The sequence below is a fragment of the Culex quinquefasciatus genome, chromosome 2, assembly GCF_015732765.1.
Source record: "Culex quinquefasciatus strain JHB chromosome 2, VPISU_Cqui_1.0_pri_paternal, whole genome shotgun sequence".
NCBI lineage: Eukaryota > Metazoa > Arthropoda > Insecta > Diptera > Culicidae > Culex > Culex quinquefasciatus.
Genome location: NC_051862.1, coordinates 155207839 through 155235522, shown reverse-complemented (window position 1 = coordinate 155235522; position 27684 = coordinate 155207839). Strand labels below are relative to the sequence as shown.

General features: G+C 32.4%; 1 protein-coding gene across 4 annotated transcripts in view; it reads left to right on the top strand.

Annotated features, from left to right (window-relative positions):
• Positions 1-27684, top strand: part of LOC6038718 (protein madd-4) — a 423565-nt gene that overhangs the window by 340454 nt on the left and 55427 nt on the right. For all 4 annotated transcript variants that reach the window (XM_038258279.1, XM_038258278.1, XM_038258276.1 and 1 more), the window contains exons 3-6: positions 3117-3236; positions 8450-8602; positions 8690-8817; positions 10076-10253. In XM_038258279.1, the coding sequence (XP_038114207.1) occupies positions 3117-3236; positions 8450-8602; positions 8690-8817; positions 10076-10253 (579 nt within the window). The remainder of the gene's footprint in view (positions 1-3116; positions 3237-8449; positions 8603-8689; positions 8818-10075; positions 10254-27684) is intronic.

The window sequence follows — 27684 nt, the reverse complement described above, 5'->3', positions numbered from 1 at the left end:
ATGTTTTGAAAATTTGAGTATTTTCTAAAAAAAATACGGTATTTTGTGAAAAATTACTGTTAAAAAATATAAAAAATATTTGCTTCGTTTGATATCCAAATTATGTTTTTTATGAAAATTTTAGTATTTTCAAAATAATCTTATAATGTGAAAAAGCATACAAAATGTTGCTTCGTTTGATACCCATAATGCATATTTTGAAAAAATTGAGTACTTTCGGTAAATATCATATTTTGAGAAATTTCAAGTATTTCCCAAAAAAAATCATTAAAAAGGTGAAAAAGCATTCAATATTTTGAAAATTTCAGTATTTTCGAAAAAATAGAGTATTTTGTTAACATTTAAATATTTAAAGAAACTATACTGCCCACCATTGAAAAAACGGCTAATATCCACTTTTGGCAAAAACGAGATATTAGCACCAGGTGGTAGAGGATGTTCCAACGCATCTTCTGAACCTTGAATTACACAGAAATAATGTTTAGACTTGGCTGCCGATGCGAAAAACCAAACGGCTAATATGCCACTCTTATGGGAAATTGCCTTGACGGAGATTTTGTGACAAACACTAAAACGTGTTTTTCTCGGAATACTTGATTTGGCATAATAGCCGAATTTTCAATTATGGGCAGTATAATAAAGCACAAAAGCATAAAAAATTGAAAATTTTAATATTTTCGAAAAAAAATTATTTTGTAAACAATTTTGAGTACCGTCATCTGGGGTGAATCGGGACTACAGTCTGAATAGGGACAGCAGTGTTTAGAGCACTTTAAGGGTTTAAATTTGGAAATGGATGTACACATTTTGTTGGTCTGAGTCTGTTCCAGTGTTGCAAATGAGTGATAAAAAAGCTATCAATAGATTATCTCTGCACCAAAAATATCCGAGAGTATAGCGGCCGTCACTATAACTTGTGAAATCTCTTCTTGTGTCTCGTGATTCCCAGCGATGTCATTCTCTCTCTATCACTCCTCCCTTTTCCTCGACTATGCGCTCTCACCGCTGAGTCCCTTAATCTCTCCGAAAACTGCAATGAGAGAACGCGAGATGGCGATTAGGAGCCGACCACGCATGACGCCCCGTTAAACTGCGTTTGCGAAATTGGTTTTGTGGCGGCTTTTGTGGTTAAACGCTGTTGCGGTAGGATGATCGTGGAAGCGGGAATGAGAGAGAAAAGGAAAATGTCAATCGCGAGTGGGTAAACACGAAAACGTGTTCGGCTATGTTCGGCGCTGAGAGTTTCAAAGAGGAGAGAAGAGCAGTTGTATTTTAGGCATGAATATTCAGGCGGGATAATTGTAGTTGCTGAGAGCTGATATTTTGATATTTTAACAACCCTGGTCTGTTCTATTTGAAACCAACCAGAAAAATCAAAATATTGTGCTAATTCGCCCCATGTGTCCCAATTCACCCCAGTTGAAGGTATTTATAATTTGTAACTTATCATATTTTCAAAAAAAATATTCGTGAAAATTTATTAATTTTAATATCTACATTCTCTAAAAAAAAAAAGTTGATGGGGTTGAGCAAAGTTTCAAGAAAATCGAAAAGGAGTCGGGGTTCGTGTGATTAACAATGTATATTTTTTTATTAGTTGGTTTTGAGTTTCAGCTTTTTGTTTTTTTTAAATAGTTTTGTTTAAAATTTATGGTATTTTGATCCTGAAATTATTTTAACAACATTTCGATTTAAAAAGGACAACTCAACTTCAACAAGTTAAAACCTAAAAAAATCTCTTTCGCAAAAACGTTGACCTACGCTAACAAACCCAATGAAGCACGCGGACCGGAAACTAAATTGGGTTTGGAAAATTTTCAATCAATCTAAATGATTTTTCCGTCTGGATCTGCTGAGCAAAGCTAGAGTTGCCACAAAATGTGATCAAATTATTATTATATTTTTTTGCACTTTTTCACAGTGATAACGTTTATCTTTTAAAAAAAATATTCTTGAAAAAGCTAAAAAAAATATTTTTTTCGAATATCCAAGTCACCCTCACCCATGTACATACACCCAAAATGGGCATGAGTGACTCCAGTAGCTGGGAGAAAAAATCTCGTATATTTCTACCTTGCCAGCCCCAATCATACACATGTGTGTTGATTGAGGAAATATCTGAGCGCGTGTGTGAGAGTATGCGGAGATCAGCATGGACACATGCTCGATGGTGGTGGTGAACTTGCCTCAGGACCGTTGAACGTTGGAAAAAAGCTTGGCTCTGAATAATTGAACGGTTTTATTGATTGCTGATGTACTTTCCCAGAACTTTTTTTTCTGCTGAGGGATTTTTTTCTGAGTGGCTCTGGATTTTATGTGGTTTTTTTTTAGCAATTAATATTTTAATTAAAAACAATTTTCGAAATAAAAAGATTTTTTGAAAAGACTCTTTTCTAACTCATCATGCACCAAAATAGCCCGAAATGGTAAGTTAAGAAGGTTTACACTTCATCACCGAAGCAACTGCATCGCCATCAGCTGATGCGATAAAGCACATTCCATCGTTCAAGTGGGTACTCAAGCGGAAATCAAGCTGCTTTTGCTACTGCAGTTGACACTACAAAGCGTCACTGTTGTGATATGTTGACTCATTTTGGTTTTAATCCAAAAAGCTATGAAAATGTTTAAAAATCCAAAATTTCACATTATTTTGTTTTTCTCATATAAAAACCTTAAAAAGTTGACAAGCTTAAAATACTAAATGCAAAAAGAAAGCACAATTGCAACCAAATGCAATGTCAGTCCTTTGAAGGGAAAGTGTGCTCACAAGACGTCATCTGGGGCAATCAGCCAATCGAAAGGACCCTCGAAAACGGACGGAGAGTGTCATCGATGTTTGATAAGCCTTGCTCTTCATTCTGTCTGAAAACTGCATATGAAACGAGCTTTCGTTGGGCGTAAAGGCGCACTATTGACACTCCGGGCATATCAAGATTTCCACTTAACCGCCTTCCCAATGATGACACTGCACGGTGTGTGTGAAATCATAACAAGCTGTCACCGGCTGACAAATCATATCACCAGCATCCGATCAACTTCAACTTTACTACGATGTGCCAAATGTGCTAGTAATATAAACGTCTAACCCGCTTTTGTTCTCTATTATCTATTTTCAGTGTTTGGTATTAACATTCGCAAGGGCAACCCACAAAGATATCAAAAGTTTGAATGAAACACTGAGCAGTTGGAACCCGTCCGACACCGATCCGGAGGATGAGGACGACGAGGAGGTTCAGGTAAATATTCATTGTGTTTTTTGTCTATGTCAAATTTCAATGGATGGTGTTAATAGATATGTGAAAAAATAGTAGCAAGTGAACAAAAAGATTCAAAGTTGAATGTGGCAAATATTATGTATTCATTCAATAGTCTTCATAATTTCGCATAAGTTATATTTTTGGTCCTATTTTGGTAGAAATACTATTCAATCAATTTCTCAGAAATAAAAGTTATCCAATGTGTTTGATTTCTTTTTCATAAAAAATTTATGGAAATTTTAGTGCGCATCTTTGCCCCGCAAATTTCTTTTTAGGAAAAATGATGGTAAAAAATATGAAGAAGTGGAATTTCAAACATTTTCGCGGGTTATCAAGGTAATTGGCTAGACAAAACACTAGTTAAATGGTTTCAAAAATTTCGTGAACCTGATATGTTGTAAACCTTATTTTGTAAACTTCAAATATTAGATCAAAATAGCCCAAAAACTGACTTTCCCCAATAATTTTCACAAACTTAATTTTTTGTTTCACTTTATTTTTGTAAATACATAAAATTGACCCTAAGACAAGTCGAAATCCCAAATATGAGCTTTTTAGGTTGAAATTAAGTATTTAAAAGGCTGATGCGCACTTTTGCCCCATAGTACTCTATTTAAATTTTTTCAGTTCTATGAAACGAATTTTATTTCTTGTAATATTTTATAAGTTATTGATTCTTTTGAACATGAGCAGCTTTTTACGGTTTTATTTGACATTTTCAATTTTGTTTATTCGGTGATGCTTTCATTCTAGTTTATGATAAATAAAAATGAATGGTGCACTATGGGCCATCCCCATACAAACAGGCGGCCAAATTATTTTTTTGCTTTTTAAATGTTTTTTCATACAAATATGGGTAATTGTATGGTATTGAAATGGTATACGTCGAATTTTATGACTTTTCATGTTTTTAAATAGTTGATTGTTTATAATAAATAGTCTTTTCATACATTTGCAAGTACAACAGAATTACGTATATATTGTATTGCAAGTTTATATGATTAAATTATGGATAAGCTAATACATCCCCACTTTAAGGACACAACCCCTCCCCCTCTTTGAAGCGACGATGCCCACGAAGTAGGTAGCAAAGCAAGTGAAATAAACGGGCGCATATGTAGATTGCAGAAAATTTTGATAAAAAGTAAGTGTTCAAAATTGCATATCTCCAAAAACGCAAAAAATCGAAGCCTGGAAATTTCAGTAATGTTGGATTATGATACAATCTTTCAAGTGATCTTAGTTTCATGTTAAGCATCGGTTAGCAAAAAGAGTACTCAATTAACAAACACAAAAATTAAGTTTTGTCAAAAAAATGCTCCAGTTATCCGATGAAAACTTCAGTTTTTGGTTTGGAAACAACATTTTATCTATTAATAGTTTCAAAGCTTATCTCATTACCTTCCCAACGATGTATAATTGTCCTAATAATATATTAAAATGGCTGGATATGTTTAAATTAAACAATCAGCCTTTTTTTTACGAAAAACGCTTGTTTTTTATTCCATTTTTTGACTTTCAGCTTGCGTATTTCCGTAATGAACAAACTTTGAGCATTGAAAATTTGGATTTTTCTTAGTTAGAATGATAACTTTCGAGAAAAAAATACCAAAAAATATTTGGAGATGGTCACTTTTATGAAACTTGGCCTCCCAATGTACCATAGTGTGGGGTGGTTTCGTTGCTTTTGTTTAAAAATAACTTTTTAATGTGGTCATTAAAGTAATCGACCTTTTGTTTAAACTTCATTATTCGAATTTTCTGAACGCTTTGAACCTCACTTATAATTTGAAATGTTTAACTGAAACTATTCATAAGCTTCTGTGTGTAACAAAATTGCCTGATAATTTAATTCGAGAATTGTAATGTTGTCACTTGTTTGTGTAAGAAAAACTTATTAAGTGCTCAAAAATACAAACAATGGCAAATTGTTTTAATTGCGTGAAAACGAAACGTATCACTAGTTTTCATGAAAACTGTTTATTTAAGACTTTAAAAAAAATACTATAAATATAAATTTAGTCCAAAATGAGGAATAAACGATTGGTACCAGGAAAAATAAAAATGTTGCGTTCCAATCTAGACGTAATTTGACTTTTTTTCTTTCTAGAACTGGAAATATTTTAATCTGGTCAAATAATTTTATCTAATCTATTTTCTAGAGATATTTGGTCAAATAAACACAAAAATTTCAATTGATTTTGGCCTCTTTATATTTCTTTTCAATTTGATAAAAAAATTAACCTGGAATTTACTGATATTCAACTGTTGATATCTTGGTTAATTTATTGATATGATAAGTATCAAACCGATCGAAAAGGGTAATTTTGGTATTTTTGATTCATCAAACCAATTAGATGGCAATTATTTTCAAAAGAAAAAAGGAAAGTAAAATTTAAAATGTTAATAGATTGAGAAAAGTAAAAAGTTCATTTTCATGCAAACTTTTAATTTATGAACTGTTGTTGTTGTTGTTAATTCATTTATTTCTGGCAGCTTTAACCTTCTTGGTCATTCGCTGCCCATTTATGAACTGGTTTCTAAAGACTTGTACCAATTAACTTCAGTTCAATCTTCATGATTATTATTTACATATAATCAGATGTATTGTTTTCGTACGAGGCGTTCGCAGTTTTTACGTTTCTCCAAAATTTCATCAAAAACAGGAAGTATTAAAGTTCTTGAAAACAAAAACAAATTATTATTTCAAAACATTTTCCATTGAAAATAGTTAGAATACATATTTTTCTACAATTTATTTTATTTTGAGACCACATATCGTCGCCATCGTGCTAACTTGTCGTACGTGCATTTTGGGCCAAATTGAGTTAAGAACGCCATTTTGTGCAGCTCACAATGCCTAACCTTTTGACCTTCACAGATCCCCAAAATTCGATTTCAATCCTGAGATATTCAACAAAAACCGAAAAACTCCGTGCATTTTTGTCACTTTACATATGAAAGTAGTTTCAATCTTGTCGTGCTATCTTGTCACTCCATGAAAATTGATGTAAGTGCGACAAAGGCCAAAGGATTTCAGGCCAGGAAAGTCAGGATGCGTTTGTCGCACGTACAAGCTAGACTACCGTAAACATTTGTAATTATAACTCGGGACTCCAGCAACCAACTTCAACCAAACTTCGGGACAATGCACAGAATGGTCAGCCAAACAAAACGTGTTTGTTATTGTTTACATTGCGTGCTCTCGTTTTTGTATATTCAAGGTCAAACATTAAAACGCGTTTTTCTCGGAACGTCAAAATGGCGGGTGCGACATGATAGCACGACGACGTCGATATGACAATTTCATAAATTGATTTAAAATATGCAATTTTTAACAGAAGCATAATTGGAAGAATGAATTATGCGTTTTGTCTTTTTTACATATTTTTAATTTTTTGCTCCTCCCCCCCACTTGACCTGAGCTGGAGGACAAAAACTTTTACCTTTTTATGCAAAATCAAATGGCGTCTCGGGCGTCGCGAGGTGCGACGCATATCTTTTTTGCCGGGGCCGATTTTTCGAAAAAAATGCCAAACTTTGAAGGTCTGTACTGCCCATGTTCGCATAAATGTCCCATATGCAAAAACAGCAAGCTGAGAAAAACGCATTTGAAGTTTGTCCCACACATAAGGCTACGTGTTAAGTTTTCACGAAAAAACTGGATTTCCTCCTGATTTCTAGAACAAAGTACTGGATGTTATAGGCTCTTTTTAAAGAGCACACGATTTTGAACCAAACTGCATCAATAACTCAAAATTGATGAAAATGCATATGGGACATTTATGCGATCATGGGCAGTGTACTGAGCTCCAGGATGCTCCAAACTTCAATGTTATATATACCAAAAGATGCGCAAGGATCTGGCCTACACGCCAGTGATGTTTTTGGTAAACGCATTGGTGGCCAAAATGCCTCAAAAAGTGACATTTTTGAAAAAATCTTTTTTTACGGGTTAAATCCCATTTAAAATTGAAGGGCGGAGCGCCAGCTCCTGTTACGTCCAATCATGCTCATATTTGGGATGTAGGCTCAGTATGCTCACCGGAACAAACCCCTGAATGACCGCCAAAAAGTCATTTTTGTTACATCCTAATATACATTTTTTCCATGCAAATGAAAACTGAACCTTACTAATCTAATCATAACTGAGACAGGAAAGTAGTGTAAAGTTATCCATTTATTTGTTCAAGCTTAAAAAACATTGTAAAACTATAATCGAATGAAGATGGTTAGCCCTCAAAACCCAACCTCTCCTCTAGAGGATCTCAAAGTTTACCATGTATTCATTTTAGATTAATTTTGACATATTTTTTAAATCTAGCTTTTGATATAATATCACCTGTATCATCTGAGTTTGCCACTGTCCGGAAATTTTTTTTAGGTCAGTTACGGCCGTATTTTTAACTAGTTTATCTTTTTATGTCAAAATTAGAATGCAGTAATTTTTGTTACTGAAATTTGGAGTGAAGACTTGCATTGCAAGACATATTCCGTGTGAATTACGATGCCCGATTTTGAAATTCGTTTTTTTTATAAAAAAAAGATGATTTTAAAAAACATAAAAATATATTTTTCAAGTAAACTTTTTGGAAATTGGCCTTCATCATGCACACGAGACCGGTTTAACGAGTCTTCAATAAAATTTCAACTGGAAATCCTGTTAATGAACTAATAAACACCTCCCATTTTTAACTATGTTACGTAAAATTGTCCAAGGAATCTGAAAAAAAAATTTCCGATATAGGCTCTTTGGTCCAGACACCACCAAAACGGCATTTTAAAAATTCACTCGACCTTTTCGAATGTTAGGCTAGACTTTTCGGTCTTTAGACAATTTTTCCTAGAAAGTCAAGCTTATCACCTTTCATTAGCGTCCAGACAACTAAAATCGGATGAAATGACGTGGGGTTATGGATAATCAGTTCACAATTTCGTATTGCTTATAACCTAAAAGAGTTTTCGAGTTCCTTTCAACAATGGTTTGCACTGTAATTTATTTTGATGTAAGTAGATATTCTAACAATGAAAATGGCAGGAGAAGAAAAGTAACCTTTTAGGGATTCGTAACAAGTTTGTGTTTTTCAAACACAACAGACAATTTTTTAAACACAACACAATCATAATTCTTTCCTCAACATTCATAAAGTTATAAATTTCTTTAACAAAGATAATTCCATTTCCCATTCCAGAAACGCGCGAAAGCGCAGGGTTGGTCATCGTGGACCGAATGGTCAACCTGTTCCCGATCTTGCGACGGCGGTGTAGCGTATCAGCTGCGCCGATGCCACGCGCCCCACGGCTGCAAGGGCGACGCCGTGCGGTACAAGATCTGCAACATGCAGGTACGTCCCAGGACCACGTCGACCGATTTCCTGAGATTAATTTCATTTTATGATATTTTTTGTTTTCACTTTTTTCCTCTCTCTCAGCCATGTCCGGAGCTGCAGGACTTTCGTGCCCACCAGTGTGCCGCGTACGACGACGTGCCCTACGATGGGGCCCTGCTCAAGTGGACACCCCACTACGACTACTCGGAGCCGTGCGCTCTGACGTGCCGGTAAGATTGCGGACGCGATAGTGTGTCGTCAGTGTTGTGAGTGGGGTTTTTAAGGGGGTTTTTTTTCTCCTTTTTTGTCCTTGTTGCAACAGCTGCTGATGGTGGGTTTTTTTTTGGTTCTACAGGGTTTCTACTCAATGTTATAATTTTTATTAAGTTATTCAAAAAAATATTCTAGTTTAAATTTCTTATATAAAAGTATAATGGTTTAATTCTACTTCCACGTGAGGATGAAAATGAGAACATATTAAATTTTCAAGATTTTGACGACCATCAATTCTCTCCACTGAGAAGACACCATCGTCATCCTCCTCTCAACGCAACTTGTGAGCTTTCGACTGCTAGGTTTCCCTGCCAGAAAAGCTCTCCACCTCAACAAGCAGCTTAATGCAGGATTTTATGTTCGTGTGAAATGAAAACAATTTCTGTTTCTCCCGTTTGTCTAAAAAAAAAAACGAAACGAAAAGCTTTTCACCCACACTCCCCAAGGGAGCGAAGAAGCTCGTGAAGGAGGATATTTTTCATCGCCACCACCAAAATTCAACAGTTTGCACATAACTTTTAATACCGAAATAATACTTTCGCTCGTGTTCGGTCCTCGAGTGCCATATCTGGGATCTTTGATGGTACCAGCATCCCGGGGAACGGTTCCGATGGGACCCCTTTCCTGAAACTCCCCCAGCCATTTGTGAGCGGCTGCCAGATGGCGCTTGGAAGGGGACCAAAAAATGAGGTTTCAACGGCTGATGGCGGGAAGTGTTATTGCTGGGCATTTGTTTCTGCCTCATGAGGTGATTTTCGGGGGGCTTTTTGTGACATATTTTGGGAAAAATGTCAATTTAAACGTTTTGCTTTTCTAAAATATCATCTAAAAAATATTAAAAAAAAAAACTGCCTATCTTAAACGATTCATCGCCTTAAGCAAATTCCAAGAAGCTGAATCAACCGCAAAAGTTGTTAACAACCGCTTTGGAGGGATTGTCTTACAAGGAAAAAGGGTCCAACTCTCCTAGGGAAATATTTATTCAGGCCTCGTTTTCCGATGAAACACTTCCCAAACTTTACCGTAGCTCTTCCCCAAAACTCCTAAAACATTCTCAAATTGGCATTTTTCTTGTCGGTCCTCCAAAGGTATCGCCCAGCTGCTGCTGCTAAAATGCAAAAGTTTTTCCCACCCTCACAACTGAATCACTATCGGACGGAAATCAGCAGGAGAAAAAAAAACTAATTGATTTAACTTTTTCCGTTCTGTCCCCAGGGGTCGACCCCAGCACCTGTTGGAGGACATGCCGGACTCGGCGGCCGCCAGCGAGTCCTTTCCGCCGGTGGTGGGCGATGACGAGCCCAGCGTGATAGTGCAGCTGTCCAACCGGGTCCAGGACGGGACCAGGTGCCGGCCGGGAAGTTTGGACATGTGCATCCAGGGCAAGTGCCAGGTGAGTTTTTTTTTCTTTCTCTCGCGCAAAAATTGCTTGTGATAATTTATGCATTTGAAGATAATGGTTTCTGATGAAACAGTTTGGCAATTTTATTTGGGTCAAAAATTAACTCTGTTTTTGAGTTATGCCTACTTAAGTGACATGCTGCATTTTTTGAAGTCGTATATCAATTTATCGCCGTTTTGCTAACTAGTCGTACGTGCATTTTGGGTCAAATTGAGTTAAGAACGCCACTTTGTGCAGCTTACAATGCCTCACCTTATGACCTTCACAGATCCCCAAAATTCGATTTCAAACCTGCACGCAACCTAGACTTCGGTCAAATTCGCCGAAATTCTCGGTAAATTTATCAGAAATTCTCTGATAGAGCGTCTCTATCAGAGAATTCTCCGTCAAATCTTTATCAGAGATCTCCGTCAAAATCGGTCAAATTCATTCGGCCCGGTTTTGACGTTTCTCTTTATGTGTTGTGTGGCTCACATTCACCGCGAATGTGAGTGTGTTGGTGTACGTGAAAAATGAACTTTGGTTCCAAATCCCACCGCTTGAGCAGCACTGTCGTCTGCTCGCATGCATTCGTACTGGTTTGAACGGTCATTTCAAATAGCATTTTTTCGAAACCAACACGCACACTATTACAATCCAAACAGCAACATTTTATTTGTCTCAAAATTAGAATAATTACAATAAATTCACAATTTAGAACTTATATAAAGCATCCAGTAGCAGTAAACGGTCCACGCCCCAGTTTGCCTTGTCCATTCATGTCCGTGCGGACATAAACGAGCTCACGCGAGATCAGTTGTGCTCCGGCGCAATCACCAACTTGAATTCGGTCCAACAGTCCGGTCCTCTTGATTCCTGGGTCGGTTGTTCTACCTGCGCCAAGGTGCATTCCCGTAGACCACGGAATACTGGATGCTTCGGCAAACTGGGACATCTAGGGCTTCGAAGGGTCATCGTACGGCCATTACCTACGGAAGAGGAAAAAAGAACTTTCACAAATCATTCCTTTAAATGGCATGTTTCGGAAACATGGACAAAAGCATTCCATTTCATTTATTTACTTACTTTTTCATAGATTTCTACCCATTTTTCTACACTTTATGCACCAGACTTAATTTTAAATCATTTTCATCGCAAAAATCACGCCTTCACGAACGAGCTTCAAAACCGATGACAGTTTCTACCAAGGGGCCGTACACATATGACGGTAATATGTTTTCAAGGTTTGGGTCATTCATATACAACGCACATATAAATGTTTATTTATTTTTATTTTAAAAGTATTTTTTTTACAATCAAAGTGCAATAGCCAATGCAAATATTAAAACAATGAAATTTAAATTGGAAATGTCAAAGTTCAAAGAGTGAGTGCCGACCTACATAATCGTATCGAGTTGTCAAATCTTCAACAGGGTGTTTAACCGTTAATGTCAAAATGTCAAAATGTCAAAATGTCAAAATGTCAAAATGTCAAAATGTCAAAATGTCAAAATGTCAAAATGTCAAAATGTAAAAATGTCAAAATGTCAAAATGTCAAAATGTCAAAATGTCAAAATGTCAAAATGTCAAAATGTCAAAATGTCAAAATGTCAAAATGTAAAAATGTAAAAATGTAAAAATGTAAAAATGTAAAAATGTCAAAATGTCAAAATGTCAAAATGTCAAAATGTCAAAATGTAAAAATGTAAAAATGTAAAAATGTCAAAATGTCAAAATGTCAAAATGTCAAAATGTCAAAATGTCAAAATGTCAAAATGTCAAAATGTCAAAATGTCAAAATGTCAAAATGTCAAAATGTCAAAATGTCAAAATGTCAAAATGTCAAAATGTCAAAATGTCAAAATGTCAAAATGTCAAAATGTCAAAATGTCAAAATGTCAAAATGTCAAAATGTCAAAATGTCAAAATGTCAAAATGTCAAAATGTCAAAATGTCAAAATGTCAAAATGTCAAAATGTCAAAATGTCAAAATGTCAAAATGTCAAAATGTCAAAATGTCAAAATGTCAAAATGTCAAAATGTCAAAATGTCAAAATGTCAAAATGTCAAAATGTCAAAATGTCAAAATGTCAAAATGTCAAAATGTCAAAATGTCAAAATGTCAAAATGTCAAAATGTCAAAATGTCAAAATGTCAAAATGTCATAATGTCAAAATGTCAAAATGTCTAAATGTCTAAATGTATAAATGTCTAAATGTCTAAATGTCTAAATGTCTAAATGTCTAAATGTCTAAATGTCTAAATGTCTAAATGTCAAAATGTCAAAATGCCAAAATGTCAAAATGTCAAAATGTCAAAATGTCAAAATGTCAAAATTTCAAAATGTCAAAATGTCAAAATGTCAAAATGTCAAAATTTCAAAATGTCAAAATGTCAAAATGTCAAAATGTCAAAATGTCAAAATGTCAAATTGTCAAATTGTCAAAATGTCAAATTGTCAAATTGTCAAATTGTCAAATTGTCAAATTGTCAAATTGTCAAATTGTCAAATTGTCAAATTGTCAAATTGTCAAATTGTCAAATTGTCAAATTGTCAAATTGTCAAATTGTCAAATTGTCAAATTGTCAAATTGTCAAATTGTCAAATTGTCAAATTGTCAAATTGTCAAATTGTCAAATTGTCAAATTGTCAAATTGTCAAATTGTCAAATTGTCAAATTGTCAAATTGTCAAATTGTCAAATTGTCAAATTGTCAAATTGTCAAATTGTCAAATTGTCAAATTGTCAAATTGTCAAATTGTCAAATTGTCAAATTGTCAAATTGTCAAATTGTCAAATTGTCAAATTGTCAAATTGTCAAATTGTCAAATTGTCAAATTGTCAAATTGTCAAATTGTCAAATTGTCAAATTGTCAAATTGTCAAATTGTCAAATTGTCAAATTGTCAAATTGTCAAATTGTCAAATTGTCAAATTGTCAACATGTCAAAATGTCAAAAACTCAAAATGTCTAATCAAATTAATCAAATTAAACAATTAAACAATTAAAAAATTAAACAATTAAACAATTGAACCATTAAACAATTAAACAATTAAACAATTAAACAATTAAACAATTAAACAATTAAACAATTAAACAATTAAACAATTAAACAATTAAACAATAAAACAATTAAACAATTAAACAATTAAACAATTAAACAATTAAACAATTCAACAATTAAACAATTAAACAATTAAACAATTAAACAATTAAACAATTAAACAATTAAACAATTAAACAATTAAACAATTAAACAATTAAACAATTAAACAATTAAACAATTAAACAATTAAACAATTAAACAATTAAACAATTAAACAATTAAACAATTAAACAATTAAACAATTGAACAATTAAACAATTAAACAATTAAACAATTAAACAATTAAACAATTAAACAATTAAACAATTAAACAATTAAACAATTAAACAATTAAACAATCAAACAATTAAACAATTAAACAATTAAACAATTAAACAATTCAACAATTAAACAATTAAACAATTAAACAATTAAACAATTAAACAATTAAACAATTAAACAATTAAACAATTAAACAATTAAACAATTAAACAATTAAACAATTAAACAATTAAACAATTGAACAATTAAACAATTAAACAATTAAACAATTAAACAATTAAACAATTAAACAATTAAACAATTAAACAATTAAACAATCAAACAATTAAACAATTAAACAATTAAACAATTCAACAATTCAACAATTAAACAATTAAACAATTAAACAATTAAACAATTAAACAATTAAACAATTAAACAATTAAACAATTAAACAATTAAACAATTGAACAATTAAACAATTAAACAATTAAACAATTAAACAATTAAACAATTAAACAATTAAACAATTAAACAATTACACAATTAAACAATTAAACAATTAAACAATTCAACAATTAAACAATTAAACAATTAAACAATTAAACAATTAAACAATTAAACAATTAAACAATTAAACAATTAAACAATTAAACAATTAAACAATTGAACAATTAAACAATTAAACAATTAAACAATTAAACAATTAAACAATGAAACAATTAAACAAATAAACAATTAAACAATAAAACAATTAAACAATAAAACAATTAAACAATTAAACAATTCAACAATTAAACAATTAAACAATTAAACAATTAAACAATTAAACAATTAAACAATTAAACAATTAAACAATCAAACAATTAAACAATTAAACAATCAAACAATTAAACAATTAAACAATTAAACAATTAAACAATTAAACAATTAAACAATTAAACAATTAAACAATTAAACAATTAAACAATTAAACAATTAAACAATTAAACAATTAAACAATTAAACAATTAAACAATTAAACAATTAAACAATTAAACAATTAAACAATGAAACAATTAAACAATTAAACAATTAAACAATTAAACAATTAAACAATTAAACAATTAAACAATTAAACAATTAAACAATTTAACAATTAAACAATTAAACAATTCAACAATTAAACAATTAAACAATTAAACAATAAAACAATTAAACAATAAAACAATTAAACAATTAAACAATTCAACAATTAAACAATTAAACAATTAAACAATTAAACAATTAAACAATTAAACAATTAAACAATTAAACAATTAAACAATTAAACAATTAAACAATTAAACAATTAAACAATTGAACAATTAAACAATTAAACAATTAAACAATTAAACAATTAAACAATTAAACAATTAAACAATTAAACAATTAAACAATTAAACAATTAAACAATTAAACAATTAAACAATTAAACAATTAAACAATTAAACAATTAAACAATTAAACAATCAAACAATTATACAATTAAACAATTAAACAATTAAACAATTAAACAATTAAACAATTAAACAATTAAACAATTAAACAATCAAACAATCAAACAATTAAACAATTAAACAATTAAACAATTAAACAATTAAACAATTAAACAATTAAACAATTAAACAATTAAACAATTAAACAATTAAACAATTAAACAATTAAACAATTAAACAATTAAACAATTAAACAATTAAACAATTAAACAATTAAACAATTAAACAATTAAACAATTAAACAATTAAACAATTAAACAATTAAACAATTAAACAATTAAACAATTAAACAATTAAACAATTAAACAATTAAACAATTAAACAATTAAACAATTAAACAATTAAACAATTAAACAATTAAACAATTAAACAATTAAACAATTAAACAATTAAACAATTAAACAATTAAACAATTAAACAATTTAACAATTTAACAATTTAACAATTTAACAATTTAACAATTTAACAATTAAACAATTTAACAATTTAACAATTTAACAATTTAACAATTTAACAATTATACAATTTAACAATTTAACAATTTAACAATTTAACAATTTAACAATTAAACAATTTAACAAGTTAACAATTTAACAATTTAACAATTAAACAAATAAACAATTTAGAAACATTTTGCAAAATTTATCAAATAATTAATTGGGTATCGTAATTTATGTATGCCCCTTTTCACATAATCGCTGAATGCTCCCCGTCTGAGATGACGGCTTATGCCGATATCCGCCACTAGGGGCGCAAAGATCTTTGGATGAATTAGGAGTGAATTCTCGTGTACGATACAATGTTGTGCTCATGTGTGCGTTAAAGTTGTTTTCTTGGATGAACTCAAACCAAAAAGTTTATCAGAGAATCTCTGATAGACGATTATCAGAGTTCGGTCTGATAAGCGCCAGGTTTGCGTGTGAGATATTCCATAAAAACCGAAAAAACGAAAATTTTTGTCACTTTTCATATCAAAGAAGTTTCAATCTTGTCGTGCTATCTTGTCACTCCCTGAAAATTGATGTAAGTGCGACAACTGGCCAAAGGGATTTCAGGTCAGAACACGTTTGACACAGATACGAGCTCGACTACCGTAAGCATTTGTAATTATAACTCGGGACTGCAGCAACCAAATTCAACCAAACTTCGGGGCAATGAACAGAATAGTCTTCCAAACAAAACGTGTTTGTAATTGTTTACATTGCGTTTTTGTTTACTCAAGGTCAAACATTAAAACGCGTTTTTCTCAGAACGTCAAAAAGCGACGTACGACAAGATAGCAGATGACGAACTGGCAACCCTATATCAAGATGTACACACTTAGATATTATTTTCTTAAATATTTATCTAACAGTTATTTAAAAAAAACATTTTGTTATTTTCATATTCGAATCTTTCAAGACCATATTCTGATAAGGTTTGACGAAGGAAATTGTTCGTCATTTCTGAAAGTAATTTTGCACTACTTTTGTTTTACGAAAACCTTAACTTGTTTAATGTATTTATTGTAAAATTATTGTGAGATTTTTCATATTTTTTATACATGACCAGTTTTTTATATTGTTTTCTAACAGATAGTCTGAATCAGTGTTGCAAATGAGTGATAGAAAAGCTATTCTCGATTTCATTGGTAGGTTTTCAGACGAGCACTTACAATGAACTCAAATTGATGAGCGATGAACTCAAATGCATGTAAAATGACACAAACAGGAATCAGGGAGTAGGAAGTAGGACGCGAATGTCAAGAAAATGAAGGAATTCTATGATAAATGGGAGAGAATCGAGCGAAAAGAGACCGGAAATGGTAATTTTTCTCTCAATTCTCTCTCGTTTTGCACAAACGATGAACGTTTTGGCCGAACGATGAACATTTTGCTTCGTGCGTGTTTGAAAACCTACCAATGAAATCGAGAATATTCAGGCGGGATAATTGTAGTTGCTGTGAGCTGATATTTTGATATGTTAACAACCCTGGTCTGAATTTAAATTTAACCTTTTAAATTTGCATTCCTTTAAACAAATGTAGAATTGTTTTTATCTTGTTTTTGTGAGTTTTTCCATTAATTTTCAAATATATCCAGTTTTTTAAATATATTTATAGGAACAATTCGTTTATTTTGAGTATTACTTTGAAAAAAATTACAAGTTAATTTTCTTATATTTCTATAAAATCTTGTCATTTCTTATTTTTTCTGACTGTATCCATTTGCAATAATTATCAGTTCACTAAAAAAAATTGAGAACAATAAGGTCAATGAGTGATTTTCACAATTATCCAATTTTGCATCATTGGCTTGCCCATACAAGACCCATTCAAAGTGGTTTAAAATTAAGTATCTTGGTATGGAATTTCCCGATCGATGTTGCGTCTTTTGAAAAAATGTAGGGTTGGTTAGAACAATTCATAAAAAATGTTGCGCTTGAAATAATAATTAGTTTTCAATTAACTCTCTAAAGCAATAGTTGAATTCCCAAAATCTGAATTTTACGATTTTCAAAAAACCAAACCAAATACGCATATTTTAAGCCACAGAGAAGTATGGAAAAAATGGTGCTACCCATTTATGATTTTTCAAGGAAGAATTAGTTTTGAAAAATAATCTAATTTAAAGAATAAAAATAGTTTTCTCCATTTTTAAAAATTCTGTTCTGCATCCAAAACAGAACAGAATTTTTAAAAATACTCTGAACTCTAAACATTTAATACTACGCCCTTTTCATGCCTAAGTCTTTAAAAACTTTCAAATTATTGTTACGAACAGATTAAAAAATATCACAGATGATTCATTTTTGACATTGAAAATCAGAGCTTTACCTTCTGAGATAACGTAATTTGAAAATTGAGTGCTGTTTGAGAGACACTTCAATTTTATTGTTTCTCTTATTGAAGTGGTCGGCTCTCAAGAACGAAAAGATAAGCTTTAATGTTTCTTAGACGATTTTATAAAAAAAAATCTGAAATTTTCTGAAAAAATATTTCCAGCAATGGATACTAATAAACACTGTTTAAAAAAAAAAATCTGTTTTTAAAGTCCAAATCAAACTGATAAAAGATGATCTGCCACAAGAACAGCACACTTTATCAAAATTTCTGTAAAGTTTTTTTTTTTAAATACGATACTTCATCCAAAAAAGAGCTATTTTTTTTGCCTGAAATTAATATTGAAAAATATTTGTGGCTTAAAAAAGGCCTTTTTTGGTCCCCCAAAACAAATTAAAAAGATAAAAAATCTTTAAATACAAAAGTAGGCAATTCAACTGTTGAGATTAAAAAAGGTAAGCTTATTCTACATTTCAACTGCTTTTTTTCTGAAAAGTTCGAACCAATTCATACAACTTTGCAGAACACATCAAATCGATCGGAAAATTCATTCCCGAGATTAAGATATTCGAATATATATAAACCACTTTTGTATGAATCTGAGCAAATAATGAGCAAATTTTCTGCATTTTTTTACAATTACATGATTTTTTTTTTTGCTACCTTTTCTATGCCGAAGAAGATATTTTGCTTCTTTGGTTTGTCTTTACAAGTCTCCATACAATTTAGATAGCTGTCCATATAAAAAGGCTATTAAAATATTCAAACAATTGTATCTTGAGATCAAGTTGTAGGTATATCCTACAGGACTTCTCAGCAGAAAAAAAAGTAACGACACATTCTCCGGGTGTGTGTTCACGTGGTGGATTCAACAAACAAACTTATTCAAAATTTCAAAGATTCATAAGCTCCACTTCTGACACAAGTAAAATATTAACTTTAATAATCTGAAATATTATGTTTTTAAGCACCTCAATTCTCCTATGATGTAACGTCACGCTACATAGTCGCTCGTAGATCAAAAACCAAAACATCAAGTCCTAAATGTTATATTGATTCTAATAGCATTTTTAAAGTAGAAAAAATATTGTTGTGTCTTTTAAATTTCCGAGTTTTATCAAAAAAAAACTGAAAAAATGAATTTTCTAACCGTTGTAACGTCACGGCAGACTGTGTCTACTTAAAAAAATACCGGCCATTATTTTAATTCAACTTTTCACACAAAATATTAAAATGTGCAAAATAAAATTTTTTTTTTTAAATCGTTTTTGGCAAAAAATAAATCTTTGGAGTTTTTGCACAAGTTAGACAAAATTAATTTGGCAGTGATTTCTTGACCAAAATTAAGACGGTTTTATTCGAACGTCAATCAGATCAATGCGAAGCGTCGGATCGAGGTGCTATTTGTTGCGTTGGGTTCGTTTAAGTCCAAGGAAGGTTCTTATTGCAAAAAGTGACAACTTTAACCACTCTGGAACCGATTCGGGAAAATCTGCAGATTCTATAGGAAAAGTTACGTAAAATCAAATTTTGAACACAGGAGGCTGAATAAGCAAAAAAAGTCAACAAACAAAAAAGGCAGAACGAAGTTTGTCGGGTTGAGCCTAAAAGACCTTAACAAACGAAGTAATAAACTATTTTTTTACTCAAAATATCACTTTAACAATATTAAAATTTCGTTGATATCAATGAATCGCATTTTTCAAGAATAATTTATTTGGCAAGGTCATAGAAATAATTCATACCCAAATTGCACACTATTTTCGAGCGATAAATTAAAACTTTGCCCATTTTTTCGCGCCATTCCCAGTCGATCATAATTCCATTCCATTTCGCAATCGCATCCCAGCTGCCACAGCACCACGCGAAAGCTGCTTTTTCCCCCCATCCCTCTCAGTATAACTTGAAAGCCTTCCCCACCGGATGTCCCAGACTGAGGCAAATTAGGAGGCCCACGCGCGATTCGTGGAATGAATCCCAAGAATACAGTTCCTAATCACGACGGCAGGCGCGGGTCGGCGACTGTGTTTCGATTCGATGCGATGTAATAAAGCACAGTAATTTAGTGATAAACTTTTTCCATTTCTTTTTTTTTTTGCGCCGTTATGTATTTATGCTGTTGCCTTTTTTTTTCGAGAGGCTTTTTCCGAGAGGGCCCAAGCTGCCACTTTGCCACCCACCACGGCAGGGCGAGTGAATTTTTCACTGTTCAACAGTGTTTTTTTTTCTGAAATCGCGTTGGAAGAAACAGATTGGAAGGGAAAGAAGTGAAGCGAAGAAAGAGGAAAAGCTCGAAAATATCCTCCTTGGTAGTGCGCTAAGAGTTTCCTCTAGAACGCGGAAATATTTTAAGACCAATTGGGGACTGTGTGAAAGATTGTTATTCAAAGCTGGTTTTATTTTTAATTTAAAAAAAAACAACTCTCAACGTTTTTATCCTCAGACTTAGACAATTAGTCTATGACTTTTATGTTTTAAGTTTTTTTATTGCAAGAGTTTTGAACTAAAAACGTAAAACTGACCTAAACTTACCTTAAAAAATACAAGATTATTTAAGAAACTAACAATACACAACATATTTAAATATAAAGCAGAATTAAAAGGAATAACTCGTCTCCATGTATTTACAGTAATACATTATGTGAACATGCTCAACAAAACCACAATGGAACTTTTTATTATGTTTTTAAAAGAATCAAAATATGTACTTAAAAGACCTTTTCAGATGTTCAGTTTGATCCAAAATTTGTCCTACGAATAAAAAATCACAAAGGTCGCAGCAATTTTTGTAATGTTTCAATGTTTTCGATTTTCACCAATTTTCAAAAAAAAATTATTCAAATGGTCATAGCAAGGGAACAAACAATTCTGGATAGCGTTATAGGATTTTTGAGTGGAATCAAACTTTGGAGCATTTTGCGCAATGGAAAACCTAAGATGTAATTTTCTCAACATACATGCGATTTAATTGCAATTTAAATCTCATTTTTGTATTCCCAAGAAAATTTTACATAAGAATAAATAATTTCCTTGTTAGGCGAGTTGAAATCATTCCAAACATTAAATATTACGCCCTTTTAAAATGTTAGTCTTGGTTTTAAAATTATGAAAGTATTGTTTTCGAAAAGATCGGAAAATTTCACAAATGTTTCATATTTTAACATTGAAAATCGGATCATTAGTTGCTGAGATATCGACATTGAAAAATGGTGGGCTGTTTGGGTGAGACTTCGAAAACATTAATTTTCCTGTTTTTAATCCTTTACATTGCAATATCTCAGCAACTAAAGGTCGTATCAACAAAGTCCAAAGAAGCAAAATATAGAGAATTTTCTCAGCTTTTCAAAAATATTTTTTTCAAAAGTGGGCAAACATGTGCACTAATTTAAAAAAATGAAAAACTTCGACTATTTTCAAAAAAGTCACTTAAATATGAATTTAACTTGAAAACGGTGCACTTTATCAAAATTTCACTAGAGTACATTTTGATTGCAAATTTGATTTTACATCGAAAAATGAAGTTAAAAAATTTTTGCGACCAAAATTTCAATTTTTTGAAAAAATCATTATTGATTTAAAAATTTATAACTCGATCAACGATTTTTTGCACAACCTGGAAATTTCTGAAAAGTTGGCATTTTATGTCCTCTTAAACATATCAAAAAATAAAAAAAAATTAAAAATAGTGTTTTTTTGCAAAACAAGTTTTAGTGATAAGGCGTCATCCATAAAGTATGTCACGCTCTAGGGGGGGAGGGGGGAGGGGGGTAAATTTCGGTAAATTGAGCAAGTGTGACATTGCGTGTTATAAGTATACGAAAAGCGTGACAAAGGGGGGGAGGGGGGGGTGGGGGGTTAAATTTCGGCTGATTTTAGCGTGACGTACTTTATGGATGAAGCCTAAAAAGTTAAATAAAAAAATAACCAATTTTTTTTACCGTTTATCATTTATTTTAGTGTAGTCCTACAACTTTTCCTGACCGAGCCACTTAGCCCAGTGGTAACGCTTCCGCCTCGTAAGCGGTAGATCGGGGTTCAAATCCCGGCTCGGACCAACACAACTGGTGATCTTTTCCCTTCTGGAATCGATTGCTTAGTAAAGGAAAGGTAGTGTATCGTCACAAACTGGACCTTATCACGACACCTTAGGGAGGCGACCTATGGAATGTTAACATTAACCTTAACAAGTTAACATTAAGTTGAGAATGAAATTGCCACTGAATCCGCTTTGTAAATGCCGGCCCCGATACTCTTCAAGGGTGTTCCTCTCAGGAACTGGGAAAGATTTACTTTTTTACTACAACTTTGCCGAAGACACCAAATCGATCAAAAAATTCCTTCAAAAGATACAGATTTTTGAATTTTCATACATTTTTTTTGTATGGACAGCTGACAAATTTGTATGGAAAATTATATGGACAAACTAATGATGCAAATTGGCTTCTTTGGGCATACCGAAGGCACCAAAAAAGTTTCAGTCGGATTAAAAAATACAATAATTAAAATTGAAGAAAAAAGACTGATTTCGTAGAGAATTGCTCATCAGTTCTTTGTATTATTTGAATAAATGCAGTTAGTATAACTTAGTGTTTTATGTGAAAAAATCTCATAAATGAGTTTAACATAAAACTGTGAATTTAATCATTGATCTTTTTAAAAATCAATTCTATATTTTTTGAAAAATGTAGATTTTTTACAAAATCCTTTTTCATATTTTTATTAAAATCGGAAGCTGCTCTTGTGACTTATCTTAAAAAAATTAAAATAGCAATAAAATTATTTGAATTTCCATTTCCGGATTTTATAAATAATTGAATCTTCCGAATATCCCCTTAAAATTTATTTAAAATTTAAATAAAAATTAAGTCAAAATTCTAGAAAAAGTAATACCATACTATTTTTTCCGTACAAATCTTTTTAAAATCGTTTTGGAAAATGAGAGAGCGTTCTCTTTGTAAAAAAAAGTGAAAAACTCTGATATTATAAAACAAAGATACAGTAAAATTTGGAAAACAGAAAAGAATTCAAAAATAATTATATGAGCATGTAAAAAATCAACAATTAAAAAACTTAAAACCAGATAAAAGTGAATGTAAAAAATCTTAACTTTCCTTGTTTAAAATTATATTTTTCAGCGAAAAAAGAACACAATTTTTAAACGTTTATACTTAGGTTCCGGCCTACTTTTCTCCTTTCGGCACATCATCAGAATCTATTTAGAAAAAAAAAAATACAAAAATATTACAAAGTTACAAAATTACAAAGTTGTTTACAATTTGTACGTTTAAAAATTGTGTTATTTTTTCTCCGAAAAATATCAATTTAAACAACCCGAGCAGACGGAAATAACGTGGGAATAACATTGTTTGATATCTAATCTAATCTAATCTAATCAGACCCTAGCGCAGCCAATCTTTCGAAGGGATCCTGGAGAGTGCCTTAGGTTAGATGACGCCTAGCACTCTTCTTGTCATTTATTAACATTTGTAGTGCACCATTGCATTAGAATGCATTGAAACATCACAAGCGTTAAACCGGCCAGGCCTACTGCGTAAAGCCGTATCGCAGAGATGACTCGTAATTGGGTTGAGTTTGAGCACTGAGTGTTCGAACAACAACACAATTCTGAATCGACAGGGGAGGAAGAAGCGTGGGGACACACCACCATACGCTCCGTGATTTTGGTTGTATTCGTTGGGAGCACCATGCTAAGAAGGTTTGGTACTCCGGGACCCTCTGGGATGGGACATTGTATTTCCACGAATGCCCTGGACACTATTTGCCGTGGTTATAGCGCCACAACTCGCTCTCTGTAACAGTATTCCTAATTCCAGTCCAAGCCTACCAAGTCGTCATGGCCTAGTGGTTAGCATTTTTGCTTACCAATCCAAAGGACGGAGGATCGAACCCCGCCTCGAGCGACTTTGATTTTTCGTTCATATTCATCATTTCAAATTTATGTGTTCTTAGCTTTCTCGTTGGGAGCAGATGGGAATCGAACCCAGAACCATTCGCTTACAAAGCGAACACCGTAACCAGTCAGCCACGTCCGCTCCGTGGGAATAACATTGTTTGATATTTGAAAATACTAAGCCAATAACATTTAATGTTATTTATAACAAGATTTGTTATTCGTCGATATGATTTTTTTTGTTATTGGATTGTTATTGGGTAATTCTCTACCAACTCACACGAAATCGGGAAAAGTTGCCCCGACTCCTCTTCGATTTGCGTGAAACTTTGTCCTAAGGGGTAACTTTTGTCCCTGATCACGAATCCGAGGTCCGTTTTTTGATATCTCGTGACGGAGGGGCGGTACGACCCCTTCCATTTTTGAACATGCGAAAAAGAGGTGTTTTCAATAATTTGCAGCCTGAAACGGTGATGAGATAGAAATTTGGTGTCAAAGGGACTTTTATGTAAAATTAGACGCCCGATTTGATGGCGTACTCAGAATTCCGAAAAAACGTATTTTTCATCGAAAAATACACTAAAAAAGTTTAAAAAATTCTCCCATTTTCCGTTACTCGACTGTAAAAATTTTTTGAACATGTCATTTTATGGGAAATTTAATGTACTTTTCGAATCTACATTGACCCAGAAGGGTCAATTTTTCATTTAGAACAAAATTTTTCATTTTAAAATTTCGTGTTTTTTCTAACTTTGCAGGGTTATTTTTTAGAGTGTAACAATGTTCTACAAAGTTGTAGAGCAGACAATTACAAAAAAATTGATATATAGACATAAGGGGTTTGCTTATAAACATCACGAGTTATCGCGATTTTACGAAAAAAAGTTTTGAAAAAGTTACTTTTTGCGTTTCTCTTTGTTTCGTCGTCCGTGTCTGTCGCGGGTGACGATGAACGGCCATGATCGATGACGATCAACTTTTTCAAAACTTTTTTTTCGTAAAATCGCGATAACTCGTGATGTTTATAAGCAAGTCCCTTATGTCTATATATCAAAATTTTTGTAATTGTCTGCTCTACAACTTTGTACAACATTGTTACACTCTAAAAAATAACCCTGCAAAGTTAGAAAAAACACGAAATTTTAAAATGAAAAATTTTGTTCTAAATTAAAAAATGACCCTTCTGGGTAAATGTAGATTCGAAAAGTACATTAAATTTCCCATAAAATGACATGTTCCAAAATTTTTTACAGTCGAGTAACGGAAAATGGGAGAATTTTTAAAACTTTTTTAGTGTTTTTATCGATGAAAAATGCGTTTTTTCGGAATTCTGAGTACGCCATCAAATCGGGCGTCTAATTTTACATAAAAGTCCCTTTGACACCAAATTTCTATCTCATCACAGTTTCAGGCTGCATTTTTTTTAAAAACACCTCTTTTTTCGCATGTTCAAAAATGGAAGGGGTCATACCGCCCCTCCGTCACGAGATATCAAAAAACGGACATCGGATTCGTGATCAGGGACAAAAGTTACCCCTTAGGACAAAGTTTCACGCAAATCGAAGAGGGGTCGGGGCAACTGCTGTGTGAGTTGGCGGAGAATTACCCTATTGTTATTACAGACATTAAACATTTTAAGTTATTCTTGAACAAATCTTTGTTATTATTTTTTGTTATTTTAACAACTAATCCGATCATCCCAATAACAATTTGAGGTATTCTTCCATAACAAAAAATGTTATTCTCAAGTTGTTCTAGCTTTCAATCAATATCAGACCGATAACAAATTTTGTTATGATAACATAAACTGTTATTGAACTCTTATGCAAAAATCGATTTTGCAAGAATATTCCATAACACTTTTTGTTATTGTAACAGTATTTGTTATTTGTTATTGGCATGAATTTAGTTATTACCATTTGCTCGGGAAGGAAAATAAAAATATTCGGCGATCAAAAATAGATAAAAAATACAAAAAATAAATTTGTTTACTATTTTTATGTATGATTTACAAAGAACAAAAAATCATCAAAACTATCATTGGAACATAGCAAAATATAAAAATAAATTCGAAAAGGCTGAAAATCGGAATAAAAAAATTATGGTAATATTCATTAGGAAAAGATCACAGATTTTGTTAAAAAAAAAATATTGCATCACTGGTGATTTTCCATCAGTTTTTTGCGAAGTTTTATCAGGTTCACCTTTTTTCACATTTTTTATGTAATATTACCCAAAAAGAGGTAATATTCAACCAACAACATTTTCAACCTTCCAAAATTCAACTTTTTTTCTGTGTAGAGTTACTCTCATCAAGAATGACATTGGGTCATACAAATTTCAACATTTTTTGAATTACCCAATCTCATTCCCCAAACCCAATGTCACCCCTGATGACTGTATTGAAGATGTTTTAATGGATTAAGACATGATAGCCAAAAAATGGAAATTTTAAAAATACAAAATTAGAAGTAACAATTAGAAACTAAATGTATCACAGCATAATTTCAAAAGCTCCTGAAATGAATCCCACTGTGCCTCTTAGCTCGATACTTCACCAAAAAACGAGAAACAGAAAGAGCCAAAGAAAAAAGTGGCGCCCGAAAAGCGAAAAGATGAAGTCGATTCCGCTGCCTTTCTGGCGGGAGATGAATATTTAAAGGAAAGTTTTATGCCAACTGCTTTCAATCCAACATCGCCCTCTCCTCCCACGACCTTTTTCCCTTCATCAAAGCGCATTTCCTGCCTCCTGCCTCCCTCCTTCTCGGTAGGGGCAAATTGAATTAAAGCATTGATTTTGATTATATACGATTTTTTCGGAGCTTTTTTTCGCCTTCTTTTTTCTGGTGAAGTAAACGAGAGTGATCCTTCCCTTTCTCGAAGGATGGCTTTGATCCCGGAAGGTGGCGGAAAAAGTGGGGGGAAAACTGACGTTTCCCTGAACCACGTGGGGCTTTTCCACGCTCTTAAGTGTAAGCAAATTTTCACTCGCATCTGTGTTAGAGCTATTATTTAGATTCTGGTTTGATTTCTACCTGATATTTATTGAAGTTTTTACTTAAAGATTTGGTTTGACAAAAAATGCTCAAAAGCACCAGTTGAACATTCCCTTTTCGAAAGCTCTAAAAGCTTCCCAAAAAATTACGTCTGTTTGAATGCGAGTTTACACCGAATTACACCGAAATGCGAAGTGGCATTTCCGCTGAAATGTGTTGCGTTTCACTCCTCCAACAAATACAAAAAAAGAAAACTCCAAAAAGAAACTTTCCACAAATGGCACAAGTTGTGAGTGAAAACTGACATTTAACTGTGTCGCACATCTCACTCTCACCACAACCGGGAACGACTTTTGATATTTGGAAGTTTTCGCCTAGTGGCACTTCTTATTTGCTGTTTGCGGTGTACAAATGACTCTCGGGAGACTTAATGTTTCTTTTCCATTACAAGTGTGTGTGTGTGCGGGGTTGGAAAACTTTTCCTCCTGGAAAAAAAGTTCGCAAGAAATTTATTCTCCCGGAAAAAAGAAAAGTCCTACCGGCCCAGGTTGGCCAAGAAATAATAATTATCGCGGCCCACCCAACCTCGAATTACAAACATTTTAATTATGTTTAATTGGGACTGATGAAAGTTAGTTTGCACTCTTTTTATCGCAAACTGCAAGCAAATTTGCAAAGTTTCGCAAGTGCCACTTTGCCACGGAGAAATGGAAGAAAAACCAAAGTCGGGAAAAGTTTTTCCGACCACATCCGATGCGAAAATTAAAAGAGAAAATTTTCCGAATCAAATATTTATCACCGTTTGCGATGGCAACTTTTGAAACCATCAGCTACGCTTGAAAAGAGGATT